Raw genomic sequence first — 21,867 nt, 5'->3', positions numbered from 1 at the left:
CTTTTATGTGGCGTCTCATCGAATGTGTTTTTGGAAATCCAAGTATAATACTTCTATCAGTCACCTTTATCTACCCTACTAGATGCATCCTCAAAAATCTCTAAATCAATTTGTCAAACTGGATTTCCCTTTTATAAAACTTTCAGAGAACCAGTGCAGACTCGATGGGCCAAATGTCCTCCTTCGGCACTGTCAAGATACTGTGATACTGTGAAAACCATGTTGGCTTATTCTAGTCATACTATGCTTTTTTAAGTGCCATGCTGAGACAAATATCAGGGCCATTAATTCAGTGACTGAATAGGACCAATTTTATTCATAAAGCATCCCAAATAACCATACATATTAACCAATGCGAGCCAAGGCCAAGAGTATCCATGCGTCCCCTCCATGAACATCCTTTGGTGGTTTGGATGTGGACTAACTCTCTACACAAGCAAAAGATGTTCATATTTAAATGTCTTTTAACCAAACAGATGCATTATTGTATTGTACATGGATTTGTTCAAAGTAGAAGCGACTGACATTTGAACTGAAACGATTAGGATGATCACTGAACTTTGAATGGAAATTGACCCTTACAGCATGTAGTTTAATCAAGTCATTGCCTCTGGGATAATCACCTTTTATTAAAATTAATTTATTCTTTCATGGGATGTGGCATTACTGGCAAAGCCAGCATTCATTGCCCATCCCTAATTGCCCTTGAACTGAGTGAATTGCCACACCATTTCAGAGAGCAGTTAAGAGTCAACCAGATTGCTGTGGGTCTGCAGTCCCAGCCAGACCAGGTAAGGACGGCAGATTTCCTTCCCTAAAGGACATTAATGAACAAGATGGGTTTTTACAACAATCGACAATGGTTTCATAGTCACCATTACTGAAGCTAGCTTTTCAATTCCAGATTACTACTTGAATTCAAATTCCACCAGCTGCCGTGATGGGATTTGCGCCCTTGCCACCAGAACATTAGCCTGGGCCTCTGGATTACTAGTCCAGTGATGTTAACACTAGGTCACCAACTCCCCTGATTGCAGATGTTTTTACACATAGAAGAGCAGATGTATTGAGCTGGAGATCCTCAATTAACCCACTTCAGAACACTGGAGACTTCTATCAAGTGATAAATGGCTAATACTAATACTCGCAGAATAGTTACAGTGCAGTAGGATGTCATTCGACCCATCATGTCTGCACCAGCACTCTGAATGTGCAATTCAGTTCGTGCTATTCTCCCACCTTCTCCCTGTAAGCCTGCACATTCTTCATTTTCAGATAACTGTCTAACTCCTTACTGGGTGCTTTAATTGAACTTGCCTGCACCACACACTCAGGCAGAGTATTCCTGACCTCAACCACTCGCTGCGTGAAAAAGTTTTTGTTCATATTGCTTTTGCTTCTTTTACTAATTACTTTAAACTGTTCCCACTCACCCTTGAACCTTTCGCAAGTGGGAACAGTTTCTCCCTATCTACTCTGTCCAGACCCCTCATGATTTTGACTACCTCTGTCAAATCTACTTAGCCATCTTTTCTCCAAGGAAAGCCATCCTTACTTCTTCAATCTTTCTTCATAACTAAAGTTCTTCATCCCTGGAGCCATTCTCGTGAATCTTTTCTGGGGATATCACGCAGCCTTGATTTTTTTTAAAAATTCATTAATGGGATGTAGGCGTCACTGGCTAGGCCAGCTCAATTGGCCTTGCTCAGAGGGCATTTAAGAGACAACCACATTGCTGTGGGTCCGGAATCACATGTAGGCCAGACCAGGTATTTCCTTCCCTAAAGGACATCAGTGAACCAGGTGGGTTTTTACAACAATCGACAATGGTTTCATGGTCATCAGACTTTTAATTCCAGATTTTTATTGAATTCAAATTCCACCATCTGCTGTGGTGGGATTCAAACCCGGGTCCCCAGAGCTTTACCCTGGGTCTCTGGATTACTAGTCCAGCAACAATATCACTACGCCATTGCCTCCCCTAGCCAGGATTTTGAAGTCTTCTGTTTCTGATCCCCCTCTCAAGACGGTTGCAAGCAATTGCAGGATTGTGATGAAGTTTCTTGGACATCCAAATCATTGGAGCACAATCCACAGAGGCTCAGCCTGTGGCCCCGATGGTATTCCAGCTGAGGTCTTCAAAGCTGGTGGACTTCTGCTCACATCAGGACTCCGTGAACTCATCCTTGGAATTTTGGAGAAAAAAGAACTCCGACTTCAGGAATGTAACTATCTCCCAAAAGGGAGATAAATCACACTGTGGAAACTATTGAGGTATTTCCCTCTTGTCCAGAGCAAGGACAATCCTGACACACATTCTCCTGAATCACCAACTTCCTGTAGCTGAGAAAATCCTCCCCGAGACACAGTGACATCCCCTCCTCATATCTCCTACTTTGTCTCAGTGTTAATTTTTCTCTGATTATGTCTGTACGAAACACCTTGGGATATTTTACTATATTAAAAGGCGCTGTATAAATGCAAGTTGTTGTTGAAGAGTTGATGCCCTCTTTCCCATCTCACATTCTCTCCAGTCCTCAAGGTACTGACCTGCAGTACAGACTGTGGACATTGATTGGCCTCTAGTGCTCTGTTCGAGTGGCCATTCAGCATGTGTAGACCCAGACAGTGAATGTGAGACAATGGAGACTGTCACAGCCGAGACACATCCTGCCCTCCCCCTGAATTCCCAGCTGGGGTCACCGATGAGGAACGGGATTCCTGGCTGACTCTCCCCCTCCATAGACCAGAGATACTAAGGCTAACTGAAGTCCCTCCATTACTATCCCAGGAATGGCTCCTCTCCAGGGTGCTTATGCTGGTAGATCAGAAGCTGAAGCCTTTCTAACCACCGAGTATCTGATTGCCTTCATGGTCAGAGTGAGAGTCAGTGAGTGACTTGTACTTGACGTTGCACTGAAAGGATGCTGAGTTTATACAGGAGCTTCTATGCATATTGCTATCTTCATTTGGTGATGTCTTGCGATCTGGTCAAAGGTTAAATTGATCTTCTTGAAATGATTGAACTGATGGTGGGAAAGTTTGAGATAGACGCTGCTGAGACAGACAGTGCTTTGGAACCACAGCTCCCCTGTGTGAACGCTGGAGGGTAAACAACACAGACAACTCTCAGTGTAATGGAAGCAGGTGACCCGGCTCCAAGTCCGTGTGGAGGCGTTGGTATATGGCGAGAGAGGAGTAGGTGAAACAATCCTGGCACACGTCACACTGGAAGGGTTTGTCTCCCATGTGGGTTCACTGATGTTCCAAGAGATCTGACAACTGTATGAAGGCTTTATTTACAGAACTCACACTGATAGGGTTCATGCCCTGTGTGACTATGTTGATGGACCAGGAGATATGCTGGCTGTGTGAAGACCTTGTCACAGACTTCACGCCGGAATGGTTTCTCACCAGTGTGAATCCTCTGGCGCTTTAGAAGATTGGAGAAATTACGTGAAAGCCTTGTTAAAAACATCGCACTTAAAATACTTTCTCCCTCTATGAATCCTCTGGAGAGCCAGCAGGGTCAAAGATGTCGTGAAAGCTTTATTGTAAATCTCATACTTGGAGGGGTACTCCCATGTGGATGCTTTGATGGAGCAAGAGTTTCGATGACCTTGAGAAGGACTTGTCACACGTGAATGGTTTCTCCCCTGTGTGAATGCGTTGGTGTTTCCGGAGGTTCGATGAGTCTGAGAATGATTTGTCACACACCTCGCAAGCGAATGGTTTCTCCCCAGTATGAATGCGTTGGTGTATGGCGAGGGTTGATGACCGTGAGAATGATTTATTGCACACGTCGCACATGAATGGGTTCTCCCCAGTGTGAATGCGTTGGTGTTCAAGGAGAGTTGATGATCGTAAGAACGATTTGTTGCACACCTCGCATGTGAATGGCTTCTCCCCGGTGTGAATACGTTGGTGTTGGAGGAGGGTCGAAGACCGCGTGAATGATTTGTTGCACACCTCACACATGAATGGCTTCTCCCCGGTGTGAATGCGCTGGTGTACAAGGAGAGTCCATGACTGCGAAAATGATTTGTCGCACACCTCGCACTTGAATGGCTTCTCCCCAGTGTGAATATGTTGGTGAGTCACAAGTGTCGCTAACAATGCGAAGGCTTGGTCACACACCTCACACTTGAATGGTTTCTTCCCAGTGTGAAGGTATTGGTGTTTGCGGAGGTTTGATGGGTATGAGAATGATGTATTACACACCTCACATATGTACGGCTTCTTCCCAGTGTGAATGCGTTGGTGTGCACGGAGATTTGATGACTGTGAGAATGACTTGCTGCACACCTTGCAAATGAATGGTTTCTCCCCTGTATGAACGCGTTGGTGTACTCGAAGGGTCGACAACTGTGCAAAGGATTTGCTGCATACCTCACATGTGAATGGTTTCTCCCCACTGTGAATGCGTTGGTGATCAAGGAAGGTTGATGACTGTGAGAATGATTTATCGCACACCCGGCATGAGAAGGTCTTCTCCCCTGTGTGAATCCTCTGGTGTGAAAGGAGATGGGAGGATTGGGTGAAAGCCATCTCACAAACTTCACACCAGAAGGGTTTCTCTCCTGTGTGAATCCGCTGGTGAATCAGGAGCCTCGTAGATGTCACAAAACCTTTGTCGCAAACCTTACATTTGAAAGGTTTCTCCTCCATTCGGCTGCCCTTGCGTCAACAGCTGCACAACAGGTGCACCTTGTGTGTTAGGAGACCTCATGAGCTTGTGGAGCCCACCTCACACTTGAACAGCCTCTCACCTGTAGGAATGAGTCAGTGGTTCATGAGGCTCGATGAATGATTGAAGCTCTCACCACACTTGGAGCCCACTCACACTTCTTCCCAGCCTCACCCTGACCGATCACCCACAGCCGAACCTTCGGAAAGGTTGGTTCTGATCGAAGGTTCCACACCAATGACCAGTTTCAGATCTGATGATATGTCAAAGCTCCCCTGACCCAGATGATGGTTTCACCGTCCGATCTTCTCTATATTGAGCAATGCTGTGAAGGGACTGGATATCTTCCCACAGTTGTGCAGTTGTTCCTTGGGTGATGGTCAGGATCTATCTGTGGTGTCTATCCTCTCTGTATTCTCTGGTGTAGTACGGTACAATCCTTCTGTAAAACAGGAAAAGGAAACATGATTTACTCCAACTCCCTCTCCTCCTTTGCTGAAGAGTCTGGCTCATCAGTTAGAGACTGTTCCACAGTGAGTGCCAGTCTGCTATTCCCCTATGTGGGGGATCAGATGCAAGTCCTTTCTTTTTCCTCACTTGACTGTTACACACCCCTCTGTTTCCAGCAGGGACACTGGATAGTGACCAGGAGCAGACAACATGGCTTCTTTCTTTCCTCCGCCCAGACCCCCATCTTCCCAGGCACCATGAGGAAAAGACAGTCGGGCGGAGTGTAAAACGGGCTATCACTCCACTATGAGCTCGAGTCATGCTGGAAGACCAGTTTTACCCCTTAATATAAAAATAAACACTCAGGAGAAATGTTAATTTAATTGAGATTTTGAAGTTTCTTCCTTCTTTTCCGAAATTATTTGGAGAAAACACACTGAACAGGAAGTGCTAGAAGCTAAGGAAAATATTGCTTCAGTGTAGCTGATTGAAGGGTTCTGGTTTATCCTGGGAAATTAGATACACTGCACTCGCTCAGACTGCACATCCCAAATTCAGCTATCAGCCACAACACTGGGCAAAACTATCAAATCCAAGCCCAGGCTTTTGGGAAAGGCCGATGCCTTCAGGTAAAATCTTTAAGGAAGGCATTAAAAGACATTTCAATAAATGTGTCTCCAGGTATGACAGCCGAATTGCTATGGTGCTGGATTAACAATCCAGAGATTGAGAATTCAAATCCAACCACGGAAAGTTACATACATAGAATTACAGTGCAGAAACAGGCCATTCAGCCCAATTGGTGCATGCTGGTGTTTATGCTCCATACAAGCCTCCTCTCACCCCTCTTCATCTTACCCCATTAGCATATCCTTCTGTTCCTTTCTCCCTCATGTGCTGATCCAATTTTCCGTTAAAGGCACCTATGATATTCACCTCAATCACTCCATGTTGTGAAACTGAATTTATTAAATTTTTCAATTTGTGGAATAGAATCAAAATAAAAATATGAAAACTTTCACGTTGTCCTTCAGGAAAGGGAACCTGCTACAAATGCCTGGCCTGGTCTACACGTGACTCCAGTCCCACACAACATGTTTGACTCTGAGCTGCTCTCCAAAGTGGCCAGCAAATAATGATAAATAATCCAATAATAAGAGCAAATCTGGACAATTCTGGCTTTATGTCAGAATAAGATTAAGCTGATCTCAGTCCAGTGAAAGTTTCTCTTACCAACATCTGCGGACAAATCCCCAAGTGATGAGAGCTGCCCCATATCCGATCAAATAGTAGTCATATGCATTTGTTATTCTATGATATGCATTTACTTCTAAGGAGATACATCTTACAATTCTGTCACTCAACCTCCAAAGGATATGAAGGCCTGTGACTTGTAGTCAAGAACATGAGCAGCAGGACTAGGAGCAAAACATGTGCACAGTAGTTTCCCAGTTAACCAATCCATATCTTACCTCCAAATGAAAAAACACTATTATTTCACCCATCCTTGTGCTTGATTGTGACATTTAGACTGAAGAAAAGCTCAGAGGACAAGTACCCAAGTGAGGAGAGCTGCCCCACAGACTGGTCAAGTAGCAGTGATACTCACTGAATCGTATCAATCTGGAAACATCCCAGACTCCTCCGTCACCATCCCTGGGTATGTCCCATCCCACTGGCAGGTGGGGAAGTCTCAATATTAACTCCATGGAGTCTCATGGCTTCAGGTCAAACAAGTTCAAGGAAAACTACCTCTCCCCTCCCAACTGATGAATGAGTATTTCACCATGTTAATCATCACTAGGGAAGTAGACTCAGTGTAGATCCTCAGTGACCAGTGATCCCACATCTGGTCAAGAATTACAACTGGATATTATGTGATGTAATTATTATAAATTCTGTTCCTTCACTCACCATCTCCTCACTTGGTTTTCAGTCCCTACAGGAAGTGAACCAGCTGTGGAAGGGGAAGAGGAGAGAATGGGCAGAATGGGTGGGGCTCTCTGATTGACGTCCCTCGCAGCCAATCAACGACAGAAATACATTACAAACCCGCCCACAATAAAAATGTTAATCAGGCTACTCAGCCAATCACAGAGAAGGGTGCGGCGGATCGACCCAGTGCGTTAGGGGGTTCTGCGCACGCGCTGTGGAGACAGGCTCACGCACGCGCTGTGGAGACAGGCTCACACACGCGGGCAAACAGAGCACCCATGGAACCACGCCTGCTCAGTGAGGTTCAATAGAATTGAATCAAGGAGAATTCCAGCCCGCGAGGCCTGCTGGGGGTTGTCGTTCTGACGCGCGCAGCGGCGGTTGGCGTCCAATATTCTGGAGTTCGAATCTGAGCAAGCGCGATGTGCGAGCGGAAGTCACGTGGGCGGGGCTGGATTATGAGGTGCGCACCTGTAAATCCCAGCCCCGGGCGGCGTGGACCAGGATCGCAGCCACCGCCAATGGACCTTCCTTAACCAGCGCTCCACCGCCCCCCCCACCTCCCCCATACACCATCACACCCCTCCCCCACACATCACCCCCGCCCCCCCCCACACACACACACCATCCCCCCCCTCCCCCACACATCACCCCCGCCCCCCCCCACACACACACACCATCTCCCCTCCCCCCCCACACACACACACCATCCCCCCCCTCCCCCACACATCACCCCCGCCCCCCCACACACACACACCATCCCCCCCACACACACAGCACCCCCGCCCCCCCACACACACACCATCCCGCCCCCCCACACACACACACACACCATCCCCCCCAAACACCATCTCCCCCTCCGCCACACACACACCATCCCCCCTCAAACACCATCCCCCCCACACACACACACACACACCATCCCCCCCCCAAACACCATCTCCCCCCCCCCACACACACCATCCCCCCCCAAACACCATCTCCCCCCCCCACACACCATCTCCCCCCCACACACACACACACCATCCCCCCCAACACCATCTCCCCCCCCCCACACACACACACCATCCCCCCCAAACACCATCACCCCCCCCCACACACACCATCCCCCCCCAAACACCATCCCCCCCACACACACACACACCATCCCCCCTCAAACACCATCCCCCCCCCCACACACCATCTCCCCCCCACACACACACACACCATCCCCCCCAACACCATCTCCCCCCCCCCCACACACACACACCATCCCCCCAAACACCATCACCCCCCCCCAAACACCATCCCCCCCACACACACACACACCATCCCCCCTCAAACACCATCCCCCCCCAAACACCATCTCCCCCCCCCACACACCATCTCCCCCCCACACACACACACCATCCCCCCCCAACACCATCTCCCCCCCCCCACACACACACACCATCCCCCCCCAAACACCATCACCCCCCTCCACACACACCATCCCCCCCCAAACACCATCTCCCGCCCCCCACACACACCATCCCCCCTCAAACACCATCCCCCCCAAACACCATCTCCCCCCCCCACACACACCATCCCCCCCCAAACACCATCTCCCCCCACACACACACACCATCCCCCCCCAAACACCATCTCCCCCCTCCACACACACCATCCCCCCCCAAACACCATCCCCCCCCAAACACCATCCCCCCCAAACATCATCTCCCCCCACACACACCACCCCCCCCCCAAACACCATCTCCCCCCCACACACACACACCATCCCCCCCCAAACACCATCTCCCCCCCCGCCACACACACACCATCCCGCCACACACACACACCATCCCCCCCCACACAGCCCCCCCAAACACCATCACCCCCCACACACACCATCCCCCCCAAACACCATCTCCCCCCCACACACACACACACCATCCCCCCCAAACATCATTGCCCCCCTACACCATCTCCTTTCCCCCCCCAAACACCATCTCCCCCCACACACACACACCATTTCCCCCTCAACACACCATCCCCCCCCCACACACCATCCCCCGCCACACACCATCCCCCCCAACACACCATCCCCCGCCACACACCATCCCCCCCAACACGCCATCCCCCCCAACACACACCATTCCCCACACACACACACACCATCCCCCCCAAACACCACCCCCCCCCACACACCATCCCCCCCCCACACACACACCATCCCCCCCCACACCACCAACCTCCCCCACACACCATCCCCCCCAACACACACACACCATCCCCCCCACACACCAACCCCCCCCCACACACCATCCCCCCAACACACCATCGCCCCCCCCCACACACCACCCCCCCCCACACACACCATTCCCCCCACACACCATCCCCCACACACACACCATCCCCCCCCACACACACCATCCCCCCCCCCACACACACACCATCCCTCCCCCACATACACCTTGTCCCCCCCCACACACACACCTTCCCCCCCCACACACACCTTCTCCCCACCCACAAACACACACACCATCCACCCCCCACACACACCACCGCCCCCACACACACACCATCCTCCCCCCCACACACACCATCCCCCCCCACACACCATCCTCCCCCCACACACACCATCCTCCCCCCCACACACACCATCCTCCCCCCCACACACACCATCCCCCCCCACACACCACCCCCCCCCACACACCTTCCCCCCCCCCACACACACACACACACCCTCCACCGCCACACACCTTCCCCTCCCACACACACACACACACCATCCCCCCGCCCCCCCCCCACACACCTCCCTCCCCCACAAACACACACACACCATCCCTCCACCCTCCCATATGCATATACACACAGACACACATACACATCCTGCGCATATCAGCTAGTGTGGAGTTCAGTCTAAATGAGCTTCTGTTTGTAGACAGCAACAGCAAAATCCTTGAACCGAATGTTGATGTAGCATCATGGAATATCTATGCTTAAACTGTTTGGCAAGCAGTAATCACAGACTTTTAAAGCCAAACAGGTTTAGAGAAGTTGAGAGTTGTTGGGCAGCTGGTTAGTCAGGAGTTCTTTCCGGTTGATGTTAAGTCAGCAATCTGAGCTGTGAGGCCTGAAATATAATATTAAAACGATCTAACATGGGGCCATTTAGCATCGCCCATTGATGAGTTAATTGCAACATTGCAATTTTCTTTGCTTCTGGCCAAAATCCGTTGTTTCCTTTAGGAGCAAAATGATGGCTGTTACCACTTGGTCGGGTGTAACGAGTTTTGATGTGTCTGTCTTTGTAGTCATCCCCCGACTGGGGGTGTCAGTTCATCTGTTATTCATCTAGTTTGGTAATTACAAACTAAAACAAATTATAATGTGTATAATGTTATAATATAACATTATAATCCTAATTATGATGTGGGCTTACAATGAGGTTTGACATTACACAAGGATGAAAGTGGAATTCTTTTGTTCTTGTAATCTCCGTTGGTAGCTTCCAGACCAGTTACCGATCTTTAATCATGTGACCTGTAGCAGCTAATTTCTAAGCCCAATTTAAAATAACAAAAAAAGAATGAAGTTTGGATACACACAGTTTGATTTCTTTTCATGATTTATTGACATCACATGACAGATCTGAAGTAAGCTATTATCTGTGGGCCTGTAGTAATTGCTGGCCACAGCATGTAGACTGGAGCCATGAATATGACTGACTGTTGGTGCCTGAATGACCAGAAACCCTGAGTGTAATTTGAAGAGCCGCCTCAAACAGGCGCAATCGGCAGAAACTCACCACTCTCATTATTCCCATCTGGGGCCGTGGTCATTTCTGTGGTTGGCACCAGCTTCCTGGGAGATGTTTAATAAGCCAGCGTTAACGATCACAAAAGTTCGATTTACGCTTGACGTAACTTACATTTAAACTTCCTGATATGGTCAATTTGAACTGGATTATGCTAAAAAAAAATGAGTGTAAACACTCAGCAGCAACTGATGTGTTTCTGGTTGCATGTTTATAATGAGTTTTACTCAAAACAACCATTTTAAAAATGTTTGTGACCAACTGAAGCAGTTTTATTCACGGGTGGTACATTGTGATCTGATTGGTTTCATGATCAATGCAGTGTGTAAACATCGACAGGATAATTTCTTCACTCTTTTTACAACATGTTTGTGTTTCAATAAATGGTGGTTGGGGTTTGTACAGGGAGCCCAGAGCCTGAGGAATTATTCGTGTGGCCCTGACAACAATTTTAATCCATGTTCATGGAATAATCCATCTGGATTTGGATTTGAACCCACAACCTTGCTCTCTGAGTCAGAGGGTTGTGGGTTCAAGTCCCACTCCAGGAGTTCAGCACAAAAGATCATGGCTGACACTCCAGTGCAGGACTGAGGGGTGGAAGAGATTACAGAGATAGGGAGGGGAGAGGCCATGGAGGGATTTGAACAATCTCAAAAATCTCTCTAAAACTAACACTGAGCTTTCTTGGGAAGAGTGGGCTATTCCTCGAGTTTTATTCCTGACAGACTGTTAGAACTGTGCCTAAACAATAGAACTTTCATGAGTGAATGAAAGCAGAATGGTTAATCAGCAGTACTGATTGAAGACAATCCCTAAAGATGTCCATTCCAGCTGACACCAGGGACTTTACCACCTTTCACAGCTTCAGGAACCCAGACACAAAGACAACACTGACACCTGCAGCTCTAACTAGTTACCACTTTAAATCAAATCAAACTTTCAGGCTGTCAGTTTACAGGGGAAAAGCATTCTGTACACAGCCTTGGGATTTAACCCCTTAGAAACTGAACCTAATAAAGCAGAAATATATTATCAGCCGTGACTTAGCACTCTCGCCTCTGAGTCAGAAGGTTGTGAGTTGAAGTCTCACTCCAGAGACTTGAGCACTGAGGCTGACACCCCTGCGCAGTACTGAGGGAGTGCTGCACTGTCTCTCACATGAGTTAAGCCAAGGCCCAGTCTGCTCTCTCAAGTGAAAGGAAAAGATCGCATGACAACATGTCATGGAACACCAGGGGAGCTATCACTGGTGTTCTGGTCTATGGATGCTACAATCAATTTCACCAGAACAGATTGTCTGGTCATTATCACATAGCTGTTTGTGGAAGTTTACTGTGCAAAAATTGGCTTCAACATTTGCTACCATACAATGGTGACTATTCTTCATGAAGTACTTCACTGGCAGTAAAAGTGCTTTTGGACATCCTGAGTCTGTAGAAGTTGATATATAAATGCAAGTCTTTGTTTCTTTCTTCAGGAAACATTATGCTTCCTGTAAACTGGAAATTATAAACCCATTGATGGAGAAAGTAAACCAGCCCACAGTGACATTGACCAACCTATTGTGCACAGGACTCACTGTAGGCTCCAGAGCGTTTCAGTGAATAAGAACACCATGCTGAGTATTTTGTGTTAAGATAAATGAATTTATTGTGAGTTATAAATCCATACAGAGGAATGATAAAACAGCAGACAATCAGCATCACAATAGGTGGCATTTTATAACTCTGTGGTGCTGGGGCAAGACCGTAAAATCCGGCAAGCCATTTAAAAGTCCATTTCCTTCGGCAGGACTATAATATCCCACCGCCATAAAATTCTGCCCGTTAAGAATCTTGGAAGAGTGTAATGTTTATTACATCGAGGTATGATGGGTTGAGGGAACTCGGGTCTGTAGAGACTCACTCCCACTCCCTCACCATACTCAGGATAGCTGTCCTCCCAGACAGGAGAGTACAAACATTCCCCACGGTATTAAGTCAAACACCCATCACCAAAAGAGGATCTGTCTATAGTTCACATCACCGACTAGAGCAGGGTCTGATTCTACCCTATACCCACTCCTGAGAGCTGGCTCACTTTACTAACACACACACACACACACATCAGGAGAAACTCTCAGAATACTACAGACAGAGGTTTCTTTAAAATCCCTGCGCTTTAGTCTGGCTCCCAATTCCGATGGTCAGAAATGACACCGAACTTTACTGACACAGGATGGAGCTCATTTCCCTCATACAAACCCACCAATGGATAGAGAGATCCAGTGGTCACGAGGGTCCATGGATCAATCAGTTTCCACTCCTGGAAGACGCTCTTCCTCCAGTGAGTTGGACAGCACTTTCAAATTCCCAACTCTCTGCCTTTTTGGACCTCCATTCACCACAATGCTCCTGTAGCCATCAATCTGGTTTAACCACTGCCTCATATCCACCTTCTACACCCATGCTCCCAAAATTTACCTTTAATCTCTTCCTTCCTGGTCAATCTCCCTGCTTTTCAAATTCAAGGGATGAATATTTGAGCGTATCTGGTTCACAGCTGGTTTAGCCATCAATCACCAGATCTGACTGGACCACATCAAGCACTAGTGGTCCTGCTTTCCTCTGCCAAAACTGCTCATTACTCCAGGATCATCCCGAAGAGAAAAGATAACCCACAACTTCTCCTCCCCAAAACCAACTGTGTCCTTGTGGAAGTTATGTTCCAGCTGTACAGAGCTCTGAACAGGATAAAAACAAAATACAGCGGATGCTGGAAATCTGAAGTAAAAACAGAAAACGCATATAGACTCAAAACGTTAACACTTTCTACCTCCACAGATGCTGCCAGACCTGCTGAGTTTTTCCAGGTATTTCTGTTTTTATTTCTGTTTAGACATTTGGCCTGCACACTCACTGTTCAAAATAGAGGTAAGTGAAGTGAATGATTCTGCTCCTCCAAACAAAGGCTGTTTCTCTCCTGTATTTGCTTCTGATAGGCTCACTGGTGAAGTGGGAGAGAAACAGTCTGTGATTGGGGGAGCAGCAAACAGGTTTCATGTAGCCTGAGGCCTGAACACCGATGGTGGCAGTGAATCTGCTGTGGAAGAAAGGCTTTCCAGGGAGGGAGGAAGAGCGATTACCTGCCGTGCGGTGAAGGAGTGGAGAGAGAAAGGTGACTGACTGCTGGGGTTGGGGGGAAGACAAGACCCCTAAAGCAGCCAAGATGGCGGAGCGTCAACAGCAACAACAGGACCCAGGGCAGCTGGAGTGTTGGACAGGATGGGGAAAGAACCTACAGCTGTACCAAAGCTCTCCTCAGCGTTTTAATCTCCAAAGCACCTGGGTTGGCAGGTATGCGTTTGTGTGTAAGAGACAGAGAGAGAGTGAGTGAGTATGTGCGAGAGTAGGTATGTGTGTGAGAGAGAGAGGGTGACTGTGTCTGTGAGAGGCTGTATTTTTGTGTGTGTCTGTGAGAGACTGTGTGTGTGTCTGAGACTGTGTGTGTCTGAGAGACTGTGAGTGTGAGTGAGTGTGCGTGTATACGAATGAGAGAGTGACTGTCTGTAAAAGGCTGTGTGTTTGTGTGTGTCTGAGAGACTGTGTGTGCGTCTGAGAGATACTGTGTGTGTCTGAGAGACTGAGTGTGTCTGAGAGACTGTGTGTGTGTGTCTGTGAGAGACTGTGTGTGTGTGTCAGAGTGTGAGTGAGTGTGCATGTATACGAATGAGAGTGACTGTCTGTAAAAGGCTGTGTTTGTGTGTGTGTCTGAGAGACTGTGTGTGTGTGTGTGTGTGTGTGTGTCTGTCTGTCTGTGAGAGAGTGTGTGTGCATGTGTGAGTGTGTATCAATGAGAGAGTGAGTATGTGTATGTATGTCTGGCTCACTCCCAGTCTAAAGATTCTCACTTGCCCTCACCCCGACACATCAACACACCCACTCACACAGTGGGTGTACGGGTGAGTAAGCACCCTGAGAAAGCAAGTGAACAGGACACACACCCTCAAACTCTCACTCGAAAGGTCATCTTTAATTTTTTAAATTATCGTTTATTGCTTTGACATTGTTTTTGTTTTTTATTCAGCAGGTTGTTTCTTTTCTTAATATCACAACTTTTTTTTGAAACTCACTTTTATTGTTTGCCAAACCTCATCTTTCTGAAACTTGCTCATTGGCTCTTGAGTGAGAAAACAGTTGGATAACCCTGGTTTAGACCCTATCTGGAGAACTGTGTTCAGTTCTGGGCACCGTACCTCAGGAAGGATATATTGGCCTTGGAGGGACAGCAGCGTAGATTCACCAGAATGTTCCTGGGGCTAAAAGGGTTAAATTCTGAGGATAGGTTGCACAGACTGAGCTTGTATTCCCTTGAATGTAGAAAATTAAGGGGTAATCTAATTGAGGTGTTTAAGATGATTAAACGAGTTGATAGAGTAGTTAGAGAGAAACTATTCCTCTGGTGGGAGAGACCAGAACAAGGGGGCAGAGCATTAAAATTCAAGCCAGTCTGTTCAGGGGCGATGTCAGCAAACACTTCTTCACAAAAAGGGGACTGGAAATCTGGAACTCTCTCCCCACAAAAATCTGTTCAGGCTGAAAGACAATTGAAAATTTAAAGTCTGCGATTGATAGGTTTATTGTTAGGCAGGGGGATTAAGGGTTGCAGAGCCAAGACAGGTAGATAGAGTTAAGATACAGATCAGTCATTATCTAATTGAATGACACAACTAACTTGAAAGATTACTCCAGTTCCTATGTTCCTTAACTTCCTCTCCATTGCCCTCTCCACTCTCATCTCCAGCAACAATTAGTCAGTGTCATCCTCTTCAACCTCCAATTGAGCTTCTGACCCCATCTCTTCATCACAAAGATCGCCTACTTCCCCCTCTGTAACATCGCCCATTTCCAACACGCCCACCCCTACATTAGTGCATCTGCTTTTGAAATCCTCATCCATGCTGTTATTGCTTCTCGACTAGACTCGGCCATCCCAATGCTCTCCTGTCCAGCTTCCCATCTTCCACCCTCCAGAAACTTCAGGTCAGCTAAAACTCTGCGGTCTCTATCCTAACTCACACACCTATCACCCTGTGCTCGCTGACCTACATTGGTTCCCAGTCCCCCAGTGTCTCCAATTTAAAATTCTCATGCTCCAGTACAAATTGCTCCGTGGCCTTTCCCCCTCCCTGTCCCTGTCACCTATAGTCGCATCCCCCTCCGAGATCTCTGAGCTCCTCCAATTCTGGCCTTTAGTACATCCGCCCCACTTCCTTCACTTCACCATTGACAACTGTGTCTTCAGCCATCCAGGCTCCCTGCTCATGAATTCTCTCCTTAAACCTCTCTGCATCTTTATGTCTCTCTTCCCATTTCACACCCTCCTTAAATCCCATCTCTTTGACCAAACTTTTAGTCATCTGTTCCTCCCCGTCAGCTGTCCGTCGATTCAAGGATCTTGTCTATTCAGAGTCGTGAGTTTCTGCCATGGGTGTCATGTGACCGACCTGGCTGATTCTCAATCCACAGATCTTTAGGCACATGGGGCAGGACGTCCCGCGGGGATAGTGGGATCCAGAATGCAGGATTTGCTTGCGCTTTGGAAATGTTTTCCTTGTCCTCCACTGGAATGTTGTCCGTTTGAAAGTTGAGAAAGTAGGAGCTGGTGGGGTTGACTATTTTTTGGCTATCCAGACAGTGTCCAGTCCATCGCAGTTGATTTTGCAGGAGTTTTGCCTGAATGCTTGTGAACATGACTTCAAGAAGGGCACTGGCATGTGTTCGATGGTCATACCATTGAATCCGGAGCATTTGAAGGAGGCATTGCTGAGGGAATTTCTCTAGCTTTCTTATGTGCTGCTGATACACAGTTAGATCTCACTGCAGTACAGGAGACTGGTGATGATAACTTCTCTATGTGCTGGGGCTTTTGTTGACTCTGAGTTTTTTTTATTCTTTCATGGGATGTGAATAGCCACTGTCAGGTAGATTGTAAATAGAATGGGGGCTATCACACTGCCTTGCTTGACACCAGTCTGGATTTTGAAGGCTTCTGTTTCAGATCTCCCACTCAAGACAGTTGCAGTCATATCATCATGAAGCAATTGCAGGATTGTGATGAAGTTTCTTGGACATCCAAATCATTGGAGCACAATTCACAGAGTCTCACGATTTACTGAGTCAAATGCTTTGGTCACGTTGATGAATGTAATGAAGAGTTCCTGGCGTTGTTCTCGATATTTTTCTTGTTTTTGTCCAGAAAACAAAGACCATGTTGGAGGTTCCTCTGGAAGATCTAAAGCCAAGTCAAAGTTCTAAATGATGCCTGTATTACTCGATCCATGTGGGGGACATCCATGCCTGCTGGACAGGTCATCCACTTGTTTGATCGGTGATGACCATCTACCCAGCACCAAGACATCACAAGGCCCAAAGATTGAACAGGAAGATCAATGTCTCAGCCCTAAAACAGCCTACCGAAGAGAGGAATTCCAGGTGCCGCTCACACTCCTGGAAAATTGTCACAATTCCAACTCAATTCCCAAACAGTGGGATTAAAGAAAGCCAGCTGTACTAAATTCCTGTGCCCAGGCCATTGGATTTGAGCATTGTTGTCATCAACGAAAATAATGCTCAACCATGTGACCTTGTGGAACAAAAACGATCAGCTTTCATTGTCAGGTAGAACAACCCAAGGTCACAAATCATGAAGGCAGCATTTCAACAGCTCAAGGCTGATGCCCAAAAGAAAATCCAGACAACGTAGTGGGAAGGGAAAACCCGAGAGATCCAACAATAGGCTGATCATTGTGACATGGGGAAGACTCTTCGGCTTGGTGAGTGGTGTCGGGGCCCGCTCGCCAAGGTGTAAAATGACGGGGGGTGATGTCGGGCATGTGTCCCAACGTCACCACGCGTCATTTAGATTTTCAGTTCGGCGGGCATGCAGCCGACTCAGCTGCTCACCCGCCGAACTGTCAAAGGCCAATTAAGGCCATTTAACTAACAATTAAAATAATTAACGGAGCTGCCCATTTAACCTTAAGGTTGGGGGGCAGGTGAAGAACCCAGGCGACCTTCACACTTTTCATGGAACCTCATCCACGGGCGGGATGAGGTTTCATGAATGATTTTAAATTTTCTCAAACATTTTTATTGAAATGCACATGTCCCAGCTCATGTGACAGTTTCACATGAGGGGACGTGTCATAAAATTTTTTTCAACATTTTATTGAACTGTTAAAACTTAAAACTAATCTCCCTAAGTCACCTCTGTGCTTCAGAGAGATTTCTGTGCTCTTTCGCACACATGCGTGAAAGAGTGCAGGCCCCAACTCAGGGAACCACCGCCCCCCTTGCCCGCACAGGGAGCACTCAGCGCTTCCCGGTGCGTGTCACATTGGGCGGGTGTAAAATGGCGGCGTGGACCTGATCAAGGGCGCCGATTGGGTCTACGCATGCCCGCCCCTGCACAATCCCCCGACAGGGTGAAAATTCTACCCGTGGTTTTTTGAAGCCATCCATAACGCTGGAAATAACATTTTGAACAACTCCTTAACTATGAAACCACAGTGACAGCTGATATCCTCCAGTCTATCCCCCTGTGCCTGTGGTAGAATCCATGGGTGAGTCACCATTGATGGGAGAGCTGCAACAAACAATCAAACAGATGAAAAATGACAAAGCCTGTGGCCCCGATGGTATTCCAGCTGAGGCCTTCAAAGCTGGTGGACTTCTGCTCACATCAAAACTCCACATACACTATGGATTTGAAAGGAAAAATAATTCTCCCCCACCATGCATTCCTGACAACAGGAATGTGACAATTGTAACTATCTTCCAGAAGGGAGATAAATCACACTGTGGAAACTATTGAGGTATTTCCCTCTTGTTCAGAGCAGGGAAAATCCTGATACACATTCTCCTGAATCACCTACTTCCTGTAGCTGAGGAAATCCTCCCAGAGACATAGACACAGATGTCTTCCTTTGGTGATGTTTGGTGATCTGGTCAAAGGTTAAATTGGCCTTCTTGAAACAATTGGACTGATGGTGGGAGAGGTTTGAGACAGACACTGCTGAGACAGACAGTGCTTTGGAACGAAAGCTCCCCTGTGTGAGCACTGGAGGGTAAACAACACAGACAACTCTCAGTGTAACGGAAACAGGTGACACAGCTCTAAGTCTGTGTGGAGGCGTTGGTGTATGGCGAGAGAGGAGGAGAACTGGGTAAAACAATTCTGATACACGTCACATGAAAGAGTTTGTCACCCGTGTGGGTTCACCGATGTCCAAGGAGGTCCAACAACTGTGAAGACTTTATTACAGAACTCAAAATCAACAGGATTTTTCCCATGTGCATACTCTGACGGACCAGGAGATATGCTGTCTGTGTGAAAGCCTTGTCACACACCTCACACCTGAATGGTTTCTCACCAGTGTGGATCCACTGGTGCTTCAGGAGTGGGTGAAAGACTTGTCACAAACATCACACCTGAAGAGTTTCTCCCCTGTGTGATGGTGCCCAGGAGGGTAGAAGATGTCACAAACCTCACACTTGAAGGGTTACACCCCAGTGTGGATCCTCTGATGGACCAGGAGTTTCGATGAGCGCGAGAATGATTTGTCACACACCTCACACCGGAATGGCTTTTCCCCTGTGTGAATGTATTGGTGTACACGGAGGTTCGATGAGTTTGAGAATGTTTTGTCACAGAACTTACATTTGAATGGCTTCTCCCCTGTGTGAATACGTTGGTGCACGCGGAGGTCTGATGACCCCGAGAATGATTTTTCACACACCTCACACGTAAACGGTTTCTCCCCCGTGTGAATCCTCTGATGAAGCATGAGGTGTGAAGACCTCGAGAATGATTTGTCGCACACCTCGCACGTGAATGGTTTCTCCCCTGTGTGAATGCGTTGGTGCATGCGGAGGGTCGATGACTTCATGAATGCTTTGTTGCACACCTTGCACTTGAATCGTTTCTCCCCTAAGTGAATGCGCTGGTGTGCCCGGAGGGTCGATGACTGCATGAAGGATTTGTCACACACCTCGCAGGTGAATGGTTTCTCCCCTGTGTGAATGAGTTGGTGTTCGCGGAGAGCTCGTGACCTCGAGAATGATTTGTCACACACCTCGCACTTGAACGGTTTCTCCCCTGTGTGAATGCGCTGGTGTGCGCGGAGGGACCATGCATCAGAGAATGATTTGTCACACATCTGGCACCTGTATGGTTTCTGCCCTGTGTGAATGTGTTGATGCTTGCGGAGGGCCGATGACCACAAGAATGATTTGTCACACACATCGCATGTGAATGGTTTCTCCCCTGTGTGAATGCGTCGGTGTACGTGGAGGGATGATGAGTCTGAGAATGATTTGTCGCACACCTCGCACGTGAATGGCTTCTCCCCTGTGTGAAGGCGTTTGTGTTTGCGGAGGGCTGATGACCACAAGAAGGATTTGTCACACACCTCGCACTTGAATGGCTTCTCTCCAGCATGGATGCATTGGTGTCTGCGGAGGTCCAGTGACACTGAGAATGATTTGTCACACACCTCACATGTGAACGGTTTCTCTCCTGTGTGAATGCGTTGGTGTGCGCGGAGGGCCGATGACCACAGGAATGATTTATCACACACCTCGCACGTGAATGGTTTCTCCCCGGTGTGAATGCGTTGGTGTACACAGAGGGCCGAGGGCCACAAGAATGATTTGTTGCACACCTCGCACATGAACGGCTTTTCCCCAGTGTGAACGCGCCAATGTTTCAGCAGGGCTGACGATTGTGCAAAGCCCTTGTCACAAACCTCACACTTGAACGGCTTCTCCCCAGTGTGAATGCGTTGGTGTCGACGGAGGTCCGATGACCGCGAGAATGATTTGTCACACACCGCACACGTGAATGGTTTCTCCCCGGTGTGAGTGCGTTGGTGTCTGCGGAGAGTTGTTAACTGCGAGAATGATTTCTCACACACCTCGCATGTGAATGGTTTCTCCCCTGTGTGAATGCGTTGATGTACACAGAGGGCTGATGACCACAAGAATGATTTGTTGCACACCTCGCACGTGAACGGTTTCTCCCCTGTGTGAATGCGCTTGTGTTCCCGGAGGTATGATGAATCCGAGAATGATTTGTTGCACACATTGCACGTGAATGGCTTTTCCCCAGTGTGAACGCGCCAGTGTTTCAGCAGGGCTGATGATTCAGAAAAGCCCTTGTTACACACCTCACACTTGAACGGCTTCTCCTCGTTGTGGACGCGACGGTGGTTCATGAGCATCGATGACTGTGTGAAGGCTTGATTGCATACCTCACACTTCAATGGTTTCTCTTCCATGTAGCAGTCCTTGTGTTAGAGGTGGGACAACAGATGCACCTTGCGTGTTCGGGGATCTTATGAGCCCGTGGAATCCTTCTCAAACACCTCACACTTGAACAGCCTCTCACCTGTAGGAATGAGTCAGTGGTTCATGAGGCTCGATGAATGATTGAAGCTCTCACCACACTTGGAGCCACTCACACTTCTTCCCAGCCTCACCCTGACTGATCACCCACAGCCGAACCTTCGGAAAGGTTGGTTCTGATGGAAGGTTCCACACCACTGACCAGTTTCAGATCTAATGATATGTCAAAGCTTCCCTGACCCGACCGATTTCCAGATGATGGTTTCACTGCCCAACCTTCTCTGTGTTGAGCAATGCTGTGAAGGGACTGGATATCTTCCCACAGTTGTGCAGTTGTTCCTTGGGTGATGTTCAGGATCTATCTGTGGTGTCTATCCTCTCTGTATTCTCTGGAGTAGTACGGTGCAATCCTTCTGTAAAACAGGAAAAGGAAATGTGATTTACCCAATTCCCTCTCCTCCTTTGCTGAAAGGACTGACTCCTCAGTTAGAGACTGTTCCACAGTGAGTGCCAGTCTGCTATTCCTCTGTGTGGCAGATCAAATACAATTTTTTCCCCCTCACTTGACTGTCACACACCCTCTGTTTCCAGAAGGGACACTGGATAGTGACCAGGAGCAGACAACGTGG

At 48.0% G+C, this 21,867-nt stretch overlaps 2 protein-coding genes across 3 annotated transcripts in view; both read right to left on the bottom strand.

The window, feature by feature from the left end:
* The window catches only part of LOC144695815 (class I histocompatibility antigen, F10 alpha chain-like), a 43,692-nt gene extending 36,590 nt beyond the window's left edge, over positions 1-7,102 (bottom strand). The window contains exon 1 of one of the 2 annotated variants that reach the window (XM_078566826.1): positions 7,052-7,102. The gene's annotated coding sequence lies outside the window, so the exon portion shown is untranslated. The remainder of the gene's footprint in view (positions 1-7,051) is intronic. The other variant, XM_078566825.1, reaches the window with a different exon arrangement.
* LOC144695836 (uncharacterized) lies at positions 1,831-21,647 on the bottom strand. Its single transcript, XM_078566857.1, has 2 exons — positions 19,402-21,647; positions 1,831-4,662 (listed from the first exon to the last, which is right to left on the bottom strand). Exons 1-2 carry the CDS (start codon positions 21,169-21,171, stop codon positions 3,562-3,564), a joined length of 2,871 nt encoding a protein of 956 aa, XP_078422983.1. The 5' UTR covers positions 21,172-21,647; the 3' UTR covers positions 1,831-3,561.
* Positions 21,648-21,867: the final 220 nt, after the last annotated feature.

This window comes from Cetorhinus maximus, chromosome 21 (assembly GCF_964194155.1).
Source record: "Cetorhinus maximus chromosome 21, sCetMax3.hap1.1, whole genome shotgun sequence".
In the NCBI taxonomy this organism is placed as follows: domain Eukaryota; kingdom Metazoa; phylum Chordata; class Chondrichthyes; order Lamniformes; family Cetorhinidae; genus Cetorhinus; species Cetorhinus maximus.
This window is presented reverse-complemented; position numbering and strand designations above follow the sequence as displayed.

Coding starts and splice junctions, on each gene's coding strand:
- LOC144695836 (XM_078566857.1), bottom strand. CDS start 21,171: ATGGAAGAGAAACCATTGAAGTGTGAGGTATGCAATCAAGCCTTCACA. Junction 4,663..19,401: donor ATCAGAGGATCCACACTGGG/GTGTAACCCTTC, acceptor AGCCGAATGGAG/GAGAAACCTTTCAAATGTAA.